At 44.3% G+C, this 19,132-nt stretch overlaps 1 protein-coding gene across 6 annotated transcripts in view; it reads left to right on the forward strand.

Annotated features, from left to right (window-relative positions):
- The window catches only part of LOC306922838 (protein phosphatase 1 regulatory subunit 12C), a 79,437-nt gene that overhangs the window by 16,805 nt on the left and 43,500 nt on the right, over nt 1-19,132 (forward strand). For all 6 annotated transcript variants that reach the window (XM_079500697.1, XM_079500693.1, XM_079500695.1 and 3 more), the window contains exons 2-10: nt 6,968-7,098; nt 7,923-8,041; nt 8,427-8,583; nt 9,155-9,299; nt 10,198-10,272; nt 11,149-11,228; nt 17,566-17,704; nt 18,695-18,779; nt 19,002-19,117. In XM_079500697.1, the coding sequence (XP_079356823.1) occupies nt 6,968-7,098; nt 7,923-8,041; nt 8,427-8,583; nt 9,155-9,299; nt 10,198-10,272; nt 11,149-11,228; nt 17,566-17,704; nt 18,695-18,779; nt 19,002-19,117 (1,047 nt within the window). The remainder of the gene's footprint in view (nt 1-6,967; nt 7,099-7,922; nt 8,042-8,426; nt 8,584-9,154; nt 9,300-10,197; nt 10,273-11,148; nt 11,229-17,565; nt 17,705-18,694; nt 18,780-19,001; nt 19,118-19,132) is intronic.

Raw genomic sequence — 19,132 nt, forward strand, 5'->3', positions numbered from 1 at the left:
TACAGACATGGCCTAGAGACCAGTGGTTCTCAAACTTTTTCGTGTCAAGGACCCCCAAATCGACATTTATTAGGCCACGGAACCCCCCATTTGAAAACATATGCCAGTGACCCCGATAAGGGAGGAATTTTACGGCTCTAGCAGTGATTCCGAATTAATTTCATGGACCCCCCTGTTTCACACGCATTATGCTACAGAGCCCCGATTTAATGGCATTTCTATCTCTGGGACCCCAATTTATATTGTAAAACCACTGTTAATTTAACTCTGAGAGTGGACAAATGGAACCAAATGGACCCTAATGGGTCCATTTGTACACTCTCCTGAGTTACAGACCCATAAGGGTCCATTTGGTTCCCAACTATCTCTTATTGAGCTAGGGACCCTCTGGATCTCCCTCAAGTACCCCCAGGGTCCTTTTTGGTCCTTTTTTGCCCCGCAAAGAGCTCTACTATGATGTCGCCGTCCCACGGGGCCAATCACAGCACTTAGAGTTATTATTATATATTTTTTTCGGTGTAAAAAAATTAAATGGATGTCATGATGAGACAGAGCTTTTTTAAAAGTTACGCTTAACACTCCGATTGCCCGGGCTTATTTAATCCATTAATTCATAGCGCCCAAGCGATTTATAGCAGCGGAGCACTTTTACCGACGGACCGGATGTTATCCCGGATGTGGATGTAGCAGCTAAATGTAGCCAAAACACTAGAGCCGATCGACAACAACGGGAGGTAAGATTAAATCTACCGCGACTGGACAGCGGGGGGGCCGTCTAACACATGATATTTTCTTAGAATTGGACGGGATGATTTAGATGTTATAGTTATTAACGTTTTAAGATTTTCGTTCTCGTCGGCTAAACGGGGGGGGGGGGGGGGACATTTTCGATGACGTCTCACTCTTGCGCAACATCGAGTATTGCGCAACAGGCGCTCCTAGGCTGTGGAGCGATGCGATCGGTTTTCATATCAATAAACTTCGTCTTTTGGATAAAACTTCGTCCTGGGCGCTGGGTGTTACTAATAGAAAGGACGGTGAACTTCATCCTGGGCGATTGGTGTTACTAATAGAAAGGACGGTGAACTTCGTCCTGGGCGCTGGGTGTTACTAATAGAAAGGACGGTGAACTTCGTCCTGGGCGCTGGGTGTTACTAATAGAAAGGACGGTGAACTTCGTCCTGGGCGCTGGGTGTTACTAATAGAAAGGACGGTGAACTTCGTCCTGGGCGCTGGGTGTTACTAATATAAAGGACGGTGAACTTCGTCCTGGGCGCTGGGTGTTACTAATATAAAGGACGGTGAACTTCGTCCTGGGTGTTACTAATAGAAAGGACGGTGAACTTCGTCCTGGGCGCTGGGTGTTACTAATAGAAAGGACGGTGAACTTCGTCCTGGGTGTTACTAATAGAAAGGACGGTGAACTTCGTCCTGGGTGTTACTAATAGAAAGGACGGTGAACTTCGTCCTGGGTGTTACTAATAGAAAGGACGGTAAACTTCGTCCTGGGAGCTGGGTGTTACTAATATAAAGGACGGTGGACTTCGTCCTGGGAGCTGGGTGTTACTAATAGAAAGGACGGTGGACTTCGTCCTGGGAGCTGGGTGTTACTAATAGAAAGGACGGTGAACTTCGTCCTGGGCGCTGGGTGTTACTAATATAAAGGACGGTGGACTTCGTCCTGGGCGCTGGGTGTTACTAATAGAAAGGACGGTGAACTTCGTCCTGGGTGCTGGGTGTTACTAATAGAAAGGACGGCGAACTTCGTCCTGGGCGCTGGGTGTTACTAATATAAAGGACGGCGAACTTCGTCCTGGGTGCTGGGTGTTACTAATAGAAAGGACGGTGGACTTCGTCCTGGGCGCTGGGTGTTACTAATAGAAAGGACGGTGAACTTCGTCCTGGGTGTTACTAATAGAAAGGACGGTGAACTTCGTCCTGGGTGTTACTAATAGAAAGGACGGTGAACTTCGTCCTGGGCGCTGGGTGTTACTAATAGAAAGGACGGTGAACTTCGTCCTGGGCGCTGGGTGTTACTAATAGAAAGGACGGTGAACTTCGTCGATTGGGGTGTTAATGGGAAAAGCTTGAGATCCGGATGAGGCATTTGGAGGTTAGGTCTGGTCAGAGCCATCTAATAGAAGAGTTGCGACATTGAGGGGGCAGAAAACAGCCCGGTCACATGGTCCATGTACTCGCGCGAGCCCCATAGCCACTCGGTGGCGCGCTACGAGCATGTAGATCTGCTATTTTTTAATATGTTTAAAACACCAAAAGGGGTTTCCGCCCAAAATGGGTTATAATAATAATAATAATAATAAACTTTATTTATATAGCACCTTTCATACATAAATGCTGCCCAAAGTGCTTTACAGAGCAGAATAAAAATAATAAAAACATAAACAAGAACATTAAAACAGGCCGGCAGTTAAAACAATAGGACAATAGCAAAGAGCATAAAAACAGTGGCAGATCAGTACAAAAATAAGAACAGAGATTTAAAACTCAAGAGAGTGAAGAGATTAGTTTTAATTAAAGCTGCGTCTTAAAAATGTCTATAGAGGGTGACTGAGCTGAGCTGAGCTGTAGTGGCAGTTTATTCCAGGCTGTTGGCCCATAAAAGCAGAAGGCTGCCTCGCCATATTTTTTAGTAGCCACCCTTTTAGGGAGTTCGAGCAGGCCAGCAGTGGAGGACCAGAGGGGACGGTTAGGGACATATCTAGGCAGATAATCGTGGAAATAGGAAGGTGCAATACCATTAAGAGCTTTATAAACGAGTAAAATAATTTTAAAATCAATCGTAAAAAACACCGGGAGCCAGTGTAGTGAGGCTAAAACCGGGGTAATGTGATCTCTCATCTTAGTTTTTGTTAAAACTCTAGCTGCAGCATTTTGTAGTTGCAATCTATCAGTTGTTTTCTTTGGTAGGCCGGAAAAAAGGGCATTACAGTCCCGATACTGTATCAGTATCGGAAAAGTATCGGTATCGGCCCTTATTTGTCATATCGGTATCGGCCAATATGCTGGTCTAACCAGCGATCGGACACAGGGGTAAGGGGTTGACATTATGGCAAGTAAATAAAATGTTGGGGCATCATGTGGAGTTTGCTTTTGAGTTGCCCCAAACTGCAAGTGCAGTGAGGAGTGAGGAGTCTGCTAAAAAACACAACACGAGATTAGCTAGAGCTATAACATAACACAACACAAGATCACAACACTGGTATCGGTATTCGGTATCGGCTAGCGCAGAAATTGTGGTATCGGCATCGGATCGGGAACGAAAAAAACATCCCTAATTACAATAGTCAAGACGAGAGAAGACAAAGGCATGGATTAGCGTCTAAAGACAGGTATGCTCTAATTCAGGGAAGGGCAACGTTGTCGATGGTGAGGGCCACTATATTTCCACACTCACTCCAGAGGGCCACATTGCGTATTACGTTTCTGTAGCAAAAATAGCCGATCTAGATCGGCTATTTTTGCTATTATTTGAATTTAAATCCTGTTTTTTTTTGTTATTTTTGAATTGGAATCCTGAAAAGTAAAATTTTTATTTAATTTCAAATGCCTCTAATTATAGTTATGTTAACTTTATGAACTAAATACAAATACATGGGACATAAGAAAATAACAATTTAATACTACTCATTAAGCTACTAATTTAGACTGAAGTAATAAAGCGGGCAAATAAAGTGTTTTCAAATCAATACTATATCAGTATTGTGATATTAACCTGAGGGCCACATTAAGTGAAGGTGGGGGCTGCATGTGGCCCCCGGGCCGCCAGTTGCCCATGTATGCTCTAATTCATGATAATATGTTTCGAAGATGAAAAAAGGATGAACAAATGACGTCATGACCACGTAATCATTACGTGCTGATATAGACAGACAGACACTCGTGCTGATGTAGACCGACAGACACACACGGTCAAATGAATGCCACAGACGAAAAACAGTCTAAGTCCACACTATTGATCCATAATGTATAAATGATAGATAAGGGTTCAGGACAACGAGGCCTTTTCGTGGAGGGGTCAGAATGAAATTTGGACTTGAGACTGTTTTTCGTCTGTGGTACTCAGCGACTGGGACCGCTCAAAAGGAGCCGGTGTTCCAATGGATCCCATATTCTTATCTAGTCACAGGCATTGGCTCAGTGTTTATATATCAAAAAACTATAGTAGGCTAGATATGCAAGCGGACATGTCGCGACTCGTTGTGAGCTTGTAGATCTGCTACTTCTGCTTAACATGCAACACTGTGATGAGGGCAAGCATTCATTCATTTAACAGCAGGGGTTCTCAACCCAAATTATTTTGGGGGGGGTCCCCAAATTATATATATATTTTTTTTTGGGGTCCATTGGGGTCCCAGAGATAGAAATGACATTAAACCATTTTGGGCGGGAACCCCTTTTAGTGTTTTAAACATTGTTATAATTTAGCTATTGAAAAATGGCAGTTCTACAAGCTCATAGCGCGCCACCGAGTGGCGCGCTACGAACTTGTAGGTCTGCTATTTTTGAAAAATCGTAAAAATGTGGCACAAATCTTTGAATATATATTCTTTCAAAGTGAATGTTTTTAACTCGGGTCTAAATGCCATTAAATGAGGGTCCGTAGCCTCTAATTCAGGTCAAACCTGGCTTCCTTTCCTTGGCAAATATGTTTTCTAATGGGGGTCCGCGGGGCTAATGAGTGTCAATTTAAGGGTCCTTGACATGAAAAAGTTGGGGAACCACCGCTGGCCACAGAGTGAAAGTATAAGCAGCACTGAGAAGAGAAGCCAACTAGTGCGTGTGTTGTTTTGGTCCAGCGCGACGCGGAAACGGAAGCTGTGAAGCAGTATTGTTTTTGGCAGCAAATTTTTATTTTAGTTTTAGTCATAGTCTCTTGAATAGTTTTCACTTAGTTTTAGTCACATTTTAGTCACCTGGAATGTTTTAGTGTTAGTCTAGTTTTTGTCGACTAAGTATCATACGTTTTAGTCGACTAAATCTACAAGCATTTTCAGCATGCAACCAAGTGTAAAATGACTTATACTGGATCTCTTGTCCACTAGTCCCTTCCTAACATTTTAGTCTAGTTTTTATTTGTTGACGAAATTGTCAGTATATTTAGTCTCAGTTTTAGTCGTCATTTTTGTCGACGAAATCAACACTACTACTGGCCGTCATGTGCGTAACGTGCGTCAACGGCGCTCAACGCGGACCTCAAAATGTGAGGTCAGCTCTGAACTTCCGTTCGCTCGAGCCATTGAGTTATAACGGTACTTCCGGCGGTCTTCCGGGTGCTTCAAAAATGCAACTGAGCTCCCGGTCCTCACTCTATCCTTTATAACTCTATATGTAAACGGCATGCACTTCCGCATACTGGCTAGATATGACTCGGCCTCCCGAGTGTGACCACACGGGCAGAATGATTGTGTCAAATGCATATATAGATGAATGTGGACTTGAATAAAGTGTGTGTGTGTGTGTGTGTGTGTGTGTGTGTGTGTGTGTGTGTGTGTGTGTGTGTGTGTGTGTGTGTGTGTGTGTGTGTGTGTGTGTGTGTGTGTGTGTGTGTGTGTGTGTGTGTGTGTGTGTGTGTGTGTGTGTGTGTGTGTGTGTGTGTGTGTGTGTGTGTGTGTGTGTGTGTGTGTGTGTGTGTGTGTGTGTGTGTGTGTGTGTGTGTGTGTGTGTGTGTGTGTGTGTGTGTGTGTGTGGCAAGAACAACACTTGCTTGCCTTCCCCATGCTGACCACTCTGATCTCATAATAACGAAGGCCATATCTAAACATTTTACACTGCCTGTGAGAATGTACAAACATTCCTGTGTCAAACCTTCCATGTTTCAACTCTGTACTGAGAATCCTGAAATCTTTGCACATCTCTCTGCTAACACACCCAGATGTTATTGTCAATGAAGAGAACGGATCAGTTTCCGTCATTGAAATGGCCTGCACCTTTGATTCTAGCTTATAGGAAGCCTTTATGACCAAAGTCATTAAATACCAGCCGCTTCTCCAGACCATCATAGAGCTATGCTATAGGTGCAATCTACTTGTGTTTATCTTCGGCAGCCTAGGACACGTACATAGGTTGGTTGTAAGAGGCTTCCAATAACTTGGGATGCCACAAAAAAAGCAGCTAAACGGCTTGCAAAATTCTGTGCAACCTCTTCTACTAATCGGTAGCCACCAAATATGGCGAAGAAGACGCTGTTACTTGTACCAGGGCTGGACTGGGACAAAAATTCGGCCCGGGCATTTTCGCGTGAATTTGGCCCAGACCGGCCCACCACAACCAGCGCGCAGATAGGAAACATAATATTATGTGGCCCCCCCCCTGCACTGCACCGCCGGGGGGGGGGGGTCAGGGGGGGCGCTACCCCAGAATGGCAGCACGCCCGGACCTTTCCTGGTGGCCTGCCGCCTATTTTTTTTTTTTTTTTTTTTTTTTATCATGGCGGCCCCCTACGGTCGCGGCCCACCGGGAAAATGCCCGGTATGCCCGGTGGCCAGTCCAGCCCTGACTTGTACCCCTGAAGTGTGTGTGTGGGTATTTGTCCGGGATTTGCTGATTGCATTCTGTACAGCACCTTGTGAATATTTGTGTCCTTAATACTTGTGTTCATATTTGGAAGCCTCGGTAATGTCCATAAATCAGTGGTGAGGGGCCTGCAGATTGCAGGCATGCCCAAGCCGAGAGCTAAGGCATCGGCAAAATTCTGTTCAGTGTCTGCAATAATTGGCAGTCGCCATATATGGAGAAGGCGATGCTTCCTGTACCCGTGTTCTGTATCCTGAAGCAGTTTTCCAAGTTTGCGCATCCACTATTGTTTGTGTTCAAGAATTTCTTGTAAAATGTGAACGCAAATAAAGATGTTAAATGTGTGTGTGTGTGTGTGTGTGCGTGTACGTGCGTGTGTGTGTGTGTGTGTGTGTGTGTGTGTGTGTGTGTGTGTGTGCGCGCGTGTGTCCAGGCGTGTATAGACGACAACGCGGAGATGGTTCAGTTCCTGGTGGAGAGCGGCAGCAACGTGAACCACGGTGACAATGAGGGCTGGACACCGCTGCACGCCGCCGCCTCCTGCGCCTTCATCCAGATCGCCAAGTGAGTTTACTGTTCATTCTGACCAGAGCAGTGAGTTTACTGTTCATTCTGACCAGAGCAGTGAGTTTACTGTTCATTCTGACCAGAGCAGTGAGTTTACTGTTCATTCTGACCAGAGCAGTGAGTTTACTGTTCATTCTGACCAGAGCAGTGAGTTTACTGTTCATTCTCCACAGTATATAACTTTGTAATGCTACTGACGTTTGTGCACAACAATCTTGAAAACAAAGTAATACATTGTGGGTTTGAGCTGACAGGCCCTTCTAAATGTCAATCAAGTCACCTTAATTCAAGTGGCAACATTTTAATTACATATATTTTTTTAGGGGCATGTACTGTGATCTACCTGCACAGCCCTTGTGATCTACTGGTAGATCACGATCTACCTTTTGGGCACCCCTGGACTAGAGGGTAGCACAGGTCCATGAAATAAAAATGGACCTGAGAATGCTGCATTCACGCCACAGCGATTTGGAGTGAGCCTGCGCATCCCAAGTCCCAGCAGTGCCCCCCCCCCCCCCCCCCCGCCGCCACACACACACACACACACACACACGCACACAGTCACACACAAGTCTGTTCAACAGATAATATGGAATATAATAATTGCAATTTCAGACGCCCCGACCGAGTCCCGTGGCAATTTGGAATGGGTTCCGACCCTGCCCGAGGGACAAGTCAATATTTTGGGGCCTGAAACGGCTCGGTTCTCGGTGGACACATGCCACCCTCTAATTCTGACAGCGAATTCTGATGTAGCTTTTAGCCATAGTCTTATGACTTTTGACTGTGTGTGTGCGTGTGTTTGTGCGTGCGTGTGCTAGGTACCTCATTGACCATGGGGCTCATGTCGAAGCGGTGAACAGTGAAGGAGAACTCCCTCTGGACGTGGCGACAGACGATGCCATGACCAGAGCGCTGAAAGCAGAGATTAAAAAACAAGGTGAGGATTGCTCTGACATCACGTTTAAACACACAATTATTGTCCAGACAAATGACTGAAAAATATTTGTTTGAGGGGCGCTAGCCCCTCCTATATTCAGCTTTAGTGTCGATTTTCGTCTTACACCAACATTAAATTCCCATTGACAACGAATGGAGAATTTACGTCATATGTGGACTAGCAAATCGGCTATTTTTGTCCCCCACAAAGATCAAATTCCCATTGACAATGAATGGAGAATTTACATCATATGCGCCCCTCACTTCACACGGGTGTGATTTTTTTTAAATTTGTCATTTCTCTATATATATATTCTTTTTATATATTTGTATATAACACTACTGTGTTTTCTCTCATCGTATTTTCAATCCATCTTTGTCTGCAGGCATCGACGTGGACAAGGCCCGTAAGGAGGAGGAGAGGGTCATGCTGGAGGACGCCAAGGCCGTGTTGGCTGGAAGCGGAACCCTGAGGCCTCACCCAAACACCAAGGCTACGGCCATGCACGTAGCCGCCGCCAAGGGCTACATAGAAGTCATGAAGTTAGTATAATACTTATGCTAAATGCTACATAGATGTCATGAAGTTAGCATAATACTGATGCTAAATGCTACATAGAAGGCATGAAGTTAGTATAATACTGATGCTAAATGCTACATAGAAGTAATGAAGTTAGTATAATACTGATGCTAAATGCTACATAGAAGTAATGAAGTTAGTATAATACTGATGCTAAATGCTACATAGAAGGCATGAAGTTAGTATAATACTGATGCTAAATGCTACATAGAAGTCATAAAGTTAGTATAACACTGATGCTAAATGTTACATGAAAAAATAAGTTCTAAAGATATTTTAAAATATATTTTCGGGAACGGAAATGGCAGCTTCCTTACCCCGGGGGGTGTAGTTCCAGACTCTATATAGCATTCGGAGATTGTGGAATAGTTGTCTGGATACGCGAGAGCCCAAATATGTAGTCCAGGCCATTCTATGATGTCATGTCGATGACATCAGGGTATACTCCATATTGTGGGGATTTGCGGATTTATCAATATGTTTGTCTGTGTGCGTTGTGTGCGTTCGCGTGTGTGTGCGTGTGTGCGTGCACAGGGTTCTGTTGCAGTGTGACATGGATGTAGACAGCAGGGACAGTGACAGTTGGACTCCGCTCCACGCTGCCACTCACTGGGGACAGGAGGAGGTGTGCACCCTGCTGGCGGAAAACATGTGTGACATGACCGCCGTCAACAACGTGGTGAGGCACGCACGCACGCACGCACGCACGCACGCACACACACACACACACACACACGCACACCTAACCCCTCCCTCTCACAAGAAAGCCTTCCCATCTTAGCCTTCTCTAAAACGCCCTGGACAACGCTCCACACGTCCCAGACTCTTCTCCCTTCTCTAAAACGCCCTGGACAACGCTCCACACGTCCTACACTCTTCTCCCTTCTCTAAAACATCCTGGACAACGCTCCACACGTCCTACACTCTTCTCCCTTCTCTAAAACATCCTGGACAACGCTCCACACGTCCTAGACTCTTCTCCCTTCCCTAAAACATCCTGGACAACGCTCCACACGTCCTAGACTCTTCTCCCTTCTCTACAACGCCTTGGACAACGCTCCACAGGTCCCAGAGTATTCTCCCTTCCCTTAAACATCCTGGACAACGCTCCACACGTCCTAGACTCTTCTCCCTTCTCTAAAACGCCCTGGACAACAATAAGAACTGATGATCATGTTTTAGGGTGGAAAAAAATCACGGCACTCCATCTTTAAGCATTATGTTATGCTTTAGCTATTGAAAAATAACAGATCTACAAGCTCATAGCGCGGCACCGAGTGCCGCGCTACGAGCTTGTAGGTCTGCTATTTTTTTTTAATCCTGAAAATGTGGCGCAAATCTTTGAATATATATTCTTTCAGAGCGAACATTTTGAATGCAAATCTTTGGGTCCCTGGAACAACATAGTTTCAGATGGGGGTCGACGACCAATTACATATAATTTTTGGGGTCCTTGACATGAAATATTGAGCACCACTGATACAGAAACATAAGGTTTTTCAGAAAACTGTCAGGATTTAGAAGACTTTATTTTAATTTTTTTTGACGTCAGGCCTAAATGGGTTAATCTTCCACAGGGTCAGACTCCTCTAGACGTAGCCGATGAGAACCTGGTGGACACACTGGAGGAGCTGCAGAAGAAACAGAACGCTGTGAGTTATCATTACATCATCATCATCATCTATGTATTGGTAGTTCTCATTCAGTGTGGTTTTTGGCAGCACATTTAGTTTTTAGTCGTAGTCTCTTCAATAGTTTTCACTTAGTTTTAGTCACATTTTAGTTACCTGGAATGTCTTAAGTGTTAGTGTCTAGTTTTAGTCGACTAAATATCATAGGATTTTAGTCGACTAAATCTACAGTTGATTTAGTCGGCTAAAATGTGTTTTGGTGGGCCTTGATGCCGTCGTAACGACTGTTTAACTTTTTACAATTGCTGAAAATAGCCGATCTACAAGCTCACAACGCATCGCAGTGTAAAATGACTTATTCTGGATCTCTTGTCCACTAGTCCCTTCCTAAAACTTTAGTCTAGTTTTCATTTGTTGACGAAATTGTCAATATATCTAGTCTTAGTTTTAGTCATCATAGCTTAGTTTTCATTTAGTTTTCGTCAGTGGAAAAAGGTAGTCGACGAACATTTTTCGTCTTAGTTTTAGTCGACGAAAACAACACTGTTCTCATCATCATTATCGTGACATCATCCGCTCATCGGTAGTTCCCTCCAACGTTCTTACATCAGGAGGACCACATTTTATGGTGGACTTTGGGTTTTGCGACCCCACCCTCGATGTATACGGTAAACGGTGTCAGTTGGAAATATGAAGCATGCATTTTATGAAACAAAGCATACGTTGATATATCTATTAGAAAATGCATTTAAAACGCTGTGATTCCTTGCTTTCGTGAATCTGGGTCCCGGGAGAAACACAAACTTTGATCCAAAATTAATTTTGAGTGAACTTTCCCAACACTGTGTGTGTGTGTGTGTGTGTGTGTGTGTGTGTGTGTGTGTCTCTCTCTTCCAGTTACGCAGCGAGAGAGAGAAACTGGCTCCTGTTATCGACACCAGCCCTCCTATCTCCATGGCACCTGTCCGCACACGCAGGTCAGTGCACGTGTGTGTGTGTGTGCGTGCGTGTGTGTGGCAGCAGTTATTGTGCATGTGTGGGCGTGATGTTTTTTTTTCTTCCACCAGCCGTTTTAGGTGTGAAACTATCTGAAAGCACATCATGTTGTTGTCACTGTCCGGTGGAGACCATGAACAAAACATTTACTTTTACTAGTTATTATTTAGTCCCAAGCATTGGTTCAATATTTATTAAAAACCTTAGTACCACTCATTTTCAACATTGAGCTATGTCATTAACACAATGAGCGCCGGGATTTCTTTCAAAAATAAGAGCTTGGGGTGCCGGGCAGATATAATAATAATAATAATAATAAAACTTTATTTGTATAGCACCTTTCATGACATGAAATGCAGCTCAAATTGCTTTACACAAAAAAAGAAAAGAAAGGCAGGGCATAAACAATACAGTGAGGACATGAATAACATTTTTTTTTAAAAAGACAAATAAATCAATTAAAAGCAAGGGTGTATGGCAGCTTTTACTCTGAAAGCTGCAAAAGAAATAGCAGATCTACAAGCTCACAGCGCGGCACCGAGTGCTGCGCTACGACCTTGTACAGTAGGTCTGCTATTTTTGAAAATGTGGTGCAAATCTTTGAATATATATTCTTTCAGCTTTTAACTCAAATATTTGCTTCATTTGCTACATATTTTCAGATGGGGGTCGGCGGCCAATAACATATAATCTTTTGGGGTCCTTGACTTGAAAATGTTTGAGAACGACTGACATAGAAACATGGGTTTTTCAGAAAACTGTCAGGATTTAGAAGACATTTGTAGAATCGTCCTCAGGTCTAAATGGGTTAACACTTCACAATTTCCGCCGGGATTAAGTAATAACATGCCAGGATATCACCCCGTTCAACCCTTATTTTGAAGATCCAAAACGCCGCGACCGGATGTTGTTGTTGTCAGCTTAATGGTGTGTGTGTGTTGTCTCTATACTGGATGTTATTGTCTGCCTGGAGCATGATCAGTACTGGCCCGGCGCCATTACTACGACCGCCAGGCTCCGGTGCAATAAGTGTTGGTTTTGACCAGAAATGCGGCCTGTGAGACTAAAGCATTTGACTAAAGCACATGGGCTCCATTTTCGTCACCGCTAAACCCCTTATCCCTAAACTTCTTCGCCTTTTTTGACTATTTTGCAAAACATTTTTGAATAGTTAAAATGGCCAGTCTACAAGCTCACAACGTGTCGATGTAGATTGGCTAGTTGAACTATTCAAAAATGTTTTTCAAAATAGTAAAAAAAAGAAAAGAAGGTTAGGGATAAGGGGTTTAGCGGTGACGAAAATGGAGCCCTAAAGTTACTGAAAGCGTGCGTGCGGCGTGCGCGCACGGTGCACCAAGGGCTCGACAGTGTGACTAGGTACTCGCATATGCTACTAAATATAATATAATATAATATATATATAATAATATAATAAATAGCACCGTGCGAGTTGTAAAATTAAATTTGTAGCACCGGTGCGACTACAGAATTTGACCATTCAATCGTGATAAAGACAAGGCAAGTGCACATTCTATAGTCGCGGTTCTATACCTACATTTATATTTCTTAGTACGGCGGTGTCGTTCGCCAAAAAGAGCAGATCTACAAGCTAACAACGCGTCGAGGCTCAATGCATCGTTCATTTGAAGATCTGTCCCCTTTGCTCCCACCGCCCCGCCCCTCCCTGTGTTGCTGGCTGCTCAGTTCTCTTCCCTGTCAGCAGCGGAGCGAACGCAGCAGGATAGCATGATAGCATAGAAGGAGTTGCTTGGACCCCGACAAGTTGAATACTAAACTTATTTGGAAAGTTTGGAATGTTCAAACATCACTCGATATAACTTTTACCAAACGTTGGTGAAACAGCGTGCAGCCGTGCACGCAAAGAGTGCACGTGCGCACGCACATGGAGTGGACGGATTGATTGATAACCAAAACAACCCTTGCTTAGCACCTCGCTTACAAAAGTGTGTGCGCAGGCTGCGCAGCGCAATACGAATGACCGACCTGTCACCTGGCTGCCGCTGGATACATAATTGTATTACTATTAGTCAGTGGCCTGCATAACGAGCAACGGAAAAAAGGCAAAGATCCCCCCACCACCTCATTCCACCACGCCGAGGTGTATATGTACGATGTTACAATACTAATTCACCATCGAGTAGCCTCTGCACTGAATATCACACTCGCATGATAGAACAGCAGGATACAAACGTATTGTCTGTGTCCATGAGCAACATGAAATTAATTTCTCCGTTCATTGTCAATGGCAAATCTTAAGACGTGTGGGGACTAAAGCTGTATAGGAGGGGCTAGCGCCCCTCAAAAACACATTATTTGCTAACTTTTCATCGTGCTCCTAAAATAATTTGTGTGCTACTAGTTTTTTCAACTTAGTAGCACACGTGCTACTTGGAAAAATGCTAAGCGTCAAGCCCTGGGTGCACCACAATCAAAGATGGCGCAGTCAACTGTCTAAGCTAATTTTTACAACTGAATAAACGTTAGGCTACGCATTTTGGCAGCGTCGCTTCCCGACAAATAACGGAGGCTACGTTTTTTTGCCGTGGAAACGGTTAATATACCTTAAGAGTTATGTGGAAATAATAATAAAAAAGTCCCCCTCCCTTCTGTGTTGCATAGTTCAATGTTGAAAATGAGTGGTATTCCCCTTTTAAGCACTTTCAGTGGTGAAAAAAAAGAAGCATAAGTGGCAGATCTACAAGCTCACGTAGAGTGAGCTTGATCTACAAGCTCACGTAGAGTGAGCTTGTAGATCGGCTATCTTTTGCAAAAAACTGTAAACATGGAGATCCAAGGTTTCTACCCGACAACAACAACAATGTGATATAGGCTACATATATTTGTTTTATCCTTACAGCAATGTAAGTTTGTTTTTTTGCACGATCACACTTTCTACCGTCACATTGGCAGTAGCAAGAACTCTGCCACTGGCAGACAGGTGCTATGAGTGATATTATGCTTTTATGTTAAAAGAACAAAAGTTTTAAACATTTTGTTCAATAATAAATAATGTTAAATCGCTCTATATCAGTGGTTTTCAACCCTTTTTCATATCAACGGCCATTATTTTATTCTGCATATTTTGAGCCACGGACCACCGTGCCATTTAGTCTCTCCAAGACCCAAAACTAAAGGAATATTTGTGTTATCGTTGGATAAGATTGTGTCCATAATTCCATGCTGTATTGATGTTGTGCCTTTAGGAGAGATAACGATTCTTCCAAGACACAATAATTGTGTAGACTTCTTGTAAATTATTAAGTAATGCCAGATGTTTAACTCTTGAGATCATAACATGATCTCTCAAGAGTTAAATACCCATATAAGGGTCCATTTGGTTACCAACTCCATCCTTTAGCTGGGGGACCACCTGGAACGCCCTCAGGGACCTCTGGTGGTCCCCGGACCACTGCTTGAAACCCACTGCTCTATATTGTGACAGTAATCATTGCTGTAGAGCGTGGCAGTCCAGGGAATACTTCCCCGTTCATTTCCCCCCATAGACGTTTCAAACAGTATTTATTTCAAGACGTTTAGGCCGCGGACAAAGCCCAACTCTTGTTGTGACAAATCATGACAATAAACACAATGTTTTGGGCAGATCAAATAATTAGTAAGAAGAAGGGGGGAAAAAAAGGCAGGGTACAACACTTTTTGTTTTGTTCTTCGTCTTACTAATAATTATTTGATCTGCCCAAAACACTGTGTTTATTGTCATGATTTGTCACAACAAGAGTTGGCCTTGGCCTCACTCACACCTAAAGACACACGTCCTGTGTCTTCTGTGTGTCATGGCCGCCTCAATGCATTTCCAATGGGAGTCACATGGTTTGACGACACAACCTTGTTGCATGGGGGGGAGGGGGGGGGCAGAAGACAGGCAATGCATTGAGGCCATGACACACAGAAGACACAGGACACAAGTGTGTCTTAGGTGTGAGTGAGGCCCTTGTCCGCGGCGTAAACGTCTTTAAATAAATACTTTTTGAAACGTCTACGGGGGGAAATGAACGGGGAATTATTTCCTGGGCCACTCGTCGTTCTGTGACTGACGCTCTATAGAGTGTTCTTTCAGTAACAGTAAATAGCTCTATATTGTGATAGCAATCATCGTAACCGGTAATAATTTAACATATCACTCACAGCACCTCTAAAAAAGGATAATCCCTGAGCATCACATTGCACAACACCATGCCACCGTCCGTCCTCGTTAACCACTTTAAAACCTGTCAAGATGTTTATTTTTGTTTATTTTTTCATAAATGTTAAAAGTAGTGGAAATGGCAGATCTACAAGCTCTACAACGTGTCGCCTCTCAGCTAGGGATGGGGATCATTCCTTATCAGTCCTTCCTCTCCCATTATGGGTAGTTGTTGGCCGAACTGGTTCTAATAACCCGGAGCACTCATTCCCGCGGACAGACAATCAGAGGTTGTTGGTTCTGGCTGATATAATGCTGATACGCAGCATTGATTGAATCATGTGGGTCGTCGTGCAACAGGACTTTTTTTCTTTTTTTTTTAATCTTCTGTCATATCTTTGTGGCTTTCGCCGACTAGGGATCACACACTGCAAGAGTTCACCAAGATGCCGGTACCAGACCCGATACATAATAGGCTAGATGCCGGTACCAGACCCGATACATAATAGGCTAGATGCCGGTACCAGACCCGATACATAATAGGCTAGATGCCGGTACCAGACCCGATACATAATAGGCTAGATGCCGGTACCAGACCCGATACATAATAGGCTAGATGCCGGTACCAGACCCGATACATAATAGGCTAGATGCCGGTACCAGACCCGATACATAATAGGCTAGATGCCGGTACCAGACCCGATACATAATAGGCTAGATGCCGGTACCAGACCCGATACATAATAGGCTACATTTTTTTTTTTATTCCAATTCATATTGACGTCTCACGTAGTAGGTGCAGCCAGGATCCATGATACATGCGCGAGTCTCTCTCTCTCTCTCTCTCTCTCTCTCCTCTCTCTCTCTCTCTCTTTCTCTCTCTCTCTCTCTCTCTCTCTCTCCACGCACAGCCACACACACAGGAAATACACAGGACGAAAGAGAGAGACAGGAGTCGGGACGCTAAATCTTGATTTTCATTAAATAATTATGACTCTCTGCCTAGCGCACACACACACAGAGACACACACACACAGAAACACACGCAGAAACACGCACGCACGCACGCACACACACACACACGCACACGCACGTTGTCCAAATGTTTACCCTAGATAATTCCCTTGCGCTTTTATCAACATTATTCAAGTGAGATGCGTTGGTTTTAACGACTATTTAACAGCAACATTAGGCTAATATAGCTACCAATATGTATGACACCTGGATTTACCCAAGGAATAAGTAGGCTTTCTACCCACGGAATAAAGGTTATATATTATCTATCGATACAGACAGACTTTCTGTCTGAGAGCACAGCTTTCCTGTGCTCTCATTGGCTGTGATATGGACCTTCTCGGGCTGCGGTCGCAGCCCAGTTCATACTGTGTGATGTCCGGTCGTGAAGGCATCGGAGAAAAAACCTCAGCGATCAAAGCCCGATCAGATCGTGGGGTTTTGTTCGGCGAGCGCCAAATATGCTCCCCCGACAGCATAATCGGAGCAAATATCGTGCAGTGTGTGCTAGTAACTCTCAGATGAATTGAACGGAAAATTCTAAATGGTGCATTTATCCAAAGCGCTTTTTCATAGATAGATTTCGGGAGAAATTAGGGTTTCAGAGTTCTTGCTCAAGTTCTTGCTTTGACACTTTAACACTGGGTGGGGTAGCCCGGGATCGAACTGGGAACCTCACGGTTCCCCATTCGGCCACTCTACCCCTGAGCCACTGCCGCTCCCAACGTCATACATGTATGTATGTGTACCTATTGTGGTTTAGTTCTGTTTGTTTTAGTTTTTTTTAGATGGTTTTGTTGCACTGCAAGTGGCTGAGGGGGGGGGGGGACGGTATTGACCGCCTCCATCCACCTACCTACTCGTGATGCGTTCGTTGTGTGAGCTTGGTACAGATCCCGCCGTTTTCCCGCTATATCCGTCGCCCAACGACTATACGAACACAGGGGCTGTTTAAGTGGTTAATTGAAATGACACGCGCCGCGCACGCCCGTTTTGTCGTCATCGGCCCAGCACCTGGAATGATGGCCTTGTCACTGACGAGCCGCTCGTTTTGCATGTTGCCACCTGTGTTGTTGCTCCGCCCCCCCACCCCGCCTCCCCCCCTGGCCACTCCTCCCTCCCCTCCCCAACCCCACAACCAGGACCTCAATCTCTCGTATGAGCAGCCGGGAGAAGATCTGCCTCCACGAGCGGGACAAGCACCCCCCTCCCCCCGCCCTGCAGAGCCCCCCCGCCGAGGAGGACGAGGAGGAGGCGGCTGGGCAGCAGCAGCACGCCCAGGTAAGAAGGGCGTGGAGAAGCTGCTATTTATTTATTATTATTTTAATCCCCGGGTGGGGTCGTCACATGGTTTTTTGGGGGCTCCTCAAAGGACAGTAAAGTTTTGATTGATTGATTGATTTTATTAGACAATAAGATGCAAACAGCGGTCTTGTTTTCTCAACTCGCTGTTTTCTGCAAGACATCACTCTATAAGCCATATCTCTAAAACTGGTGGGTCAAACAGACCAACCAATATGTAAATGTTGAAGCTATGATTTCCTGCTTTCATATGACGTGAAAAAAACGAAAATGAATAATAATCCAATGACTGTCTCCCATTTGCGGTGGGTCATTAATGAGAACAGTGTAGTATTGTCATTTCTATTACAACCCTAGGGTAGATACCCTCACAGAAACCATGCAGTAATCCTGGTCTCTGTACTACCTCCCCCTGGCCAGCCGGGGCGCCTGATGGAGGGGAAAGGAACTAGTGTTCCTTCCACGCACTAGGTCCAACGGGGGGAAACCCCTGAAAAAAATGATTACAAAAAGATACAAATTATTTTGAGAAAGGAAAAAAAGAAAATATGTCTAATAATTGAACCAAAAGTGCTAATAGACGGCGTAGGAAAGTAGACAAATTTGGCTTTTTGAATTGTCCATAGCCTACCAATGACACACATACCAAAGACTGTAAAAATGGGACCCAATGCCTCCTTGCTTGACACTCAGCATCTAAGGGTTGGATTGGGGGGTCTAATCAACTAATAATTCCCTCACCGCTCCAAGAGATGGGTTAAATGCGGAGAACAAATTTCATTCAAATTGTGTGACTAATTGTTTAACTTTGACTTTGGCCTAAAAGACGAAGATAATTGTGTGTTATCTTTTTTCTTTTTTTTTCTAATGTTCCATTGTTCCATGCCAGAAATACAACAAAAAAATGAATTACCATAATTTCTGTGACGATTAATCGTACTAAAACGTTGTGATCGTTACGTTCCTCAGAGCCAGGCTCCGCCCCCTCAGGCCAAGGCGTCAAGCAGCTCCAGTTCCGAAGAGGAGAGCGAGTCCGAGAGCGATGCTGAGTCAGGTATGTCAACAACACTATCGCCCCTCGTATCCTCAGTACGATCGATCGCCTGATCAATCGTATTGATTAAATTAAGCATTTCATTATTCTTTCTTCGTATTTCTTTTCTTCTTATATAGATGAAGATGTGCTCGGTGTTGGCTATATAAAATATAGTTATTGTTGTTGTTAGTAGAAATATTGTTTAAACCAAGCATTTTCAATTGTTTGTTCGTTTTGCAGAGAAAGCCAAAAACCGGGAAATCATCAACAACTTGAACAACAAGCGCAACAACAGCACCACGTCGCTCCTGTCTACCTCCATGGCCGCCAGCACGCCAGGGAACGCCCTGAAGAAGGTATAGCGTGTAGGG

The sequence above is a fragment of the Electrona antarctica genome, assembly GCF_951216825.1.
Source record: "Electrona antarctica genome assembly, chromosome: 5".
Taxonomy (NCBI): domain Eukaryota; kingdom Metazoa; phylum Chordata; class Actinopteri; order Myctophiformes; family Myctophidae; genus Electrona; species Electrona antarctica.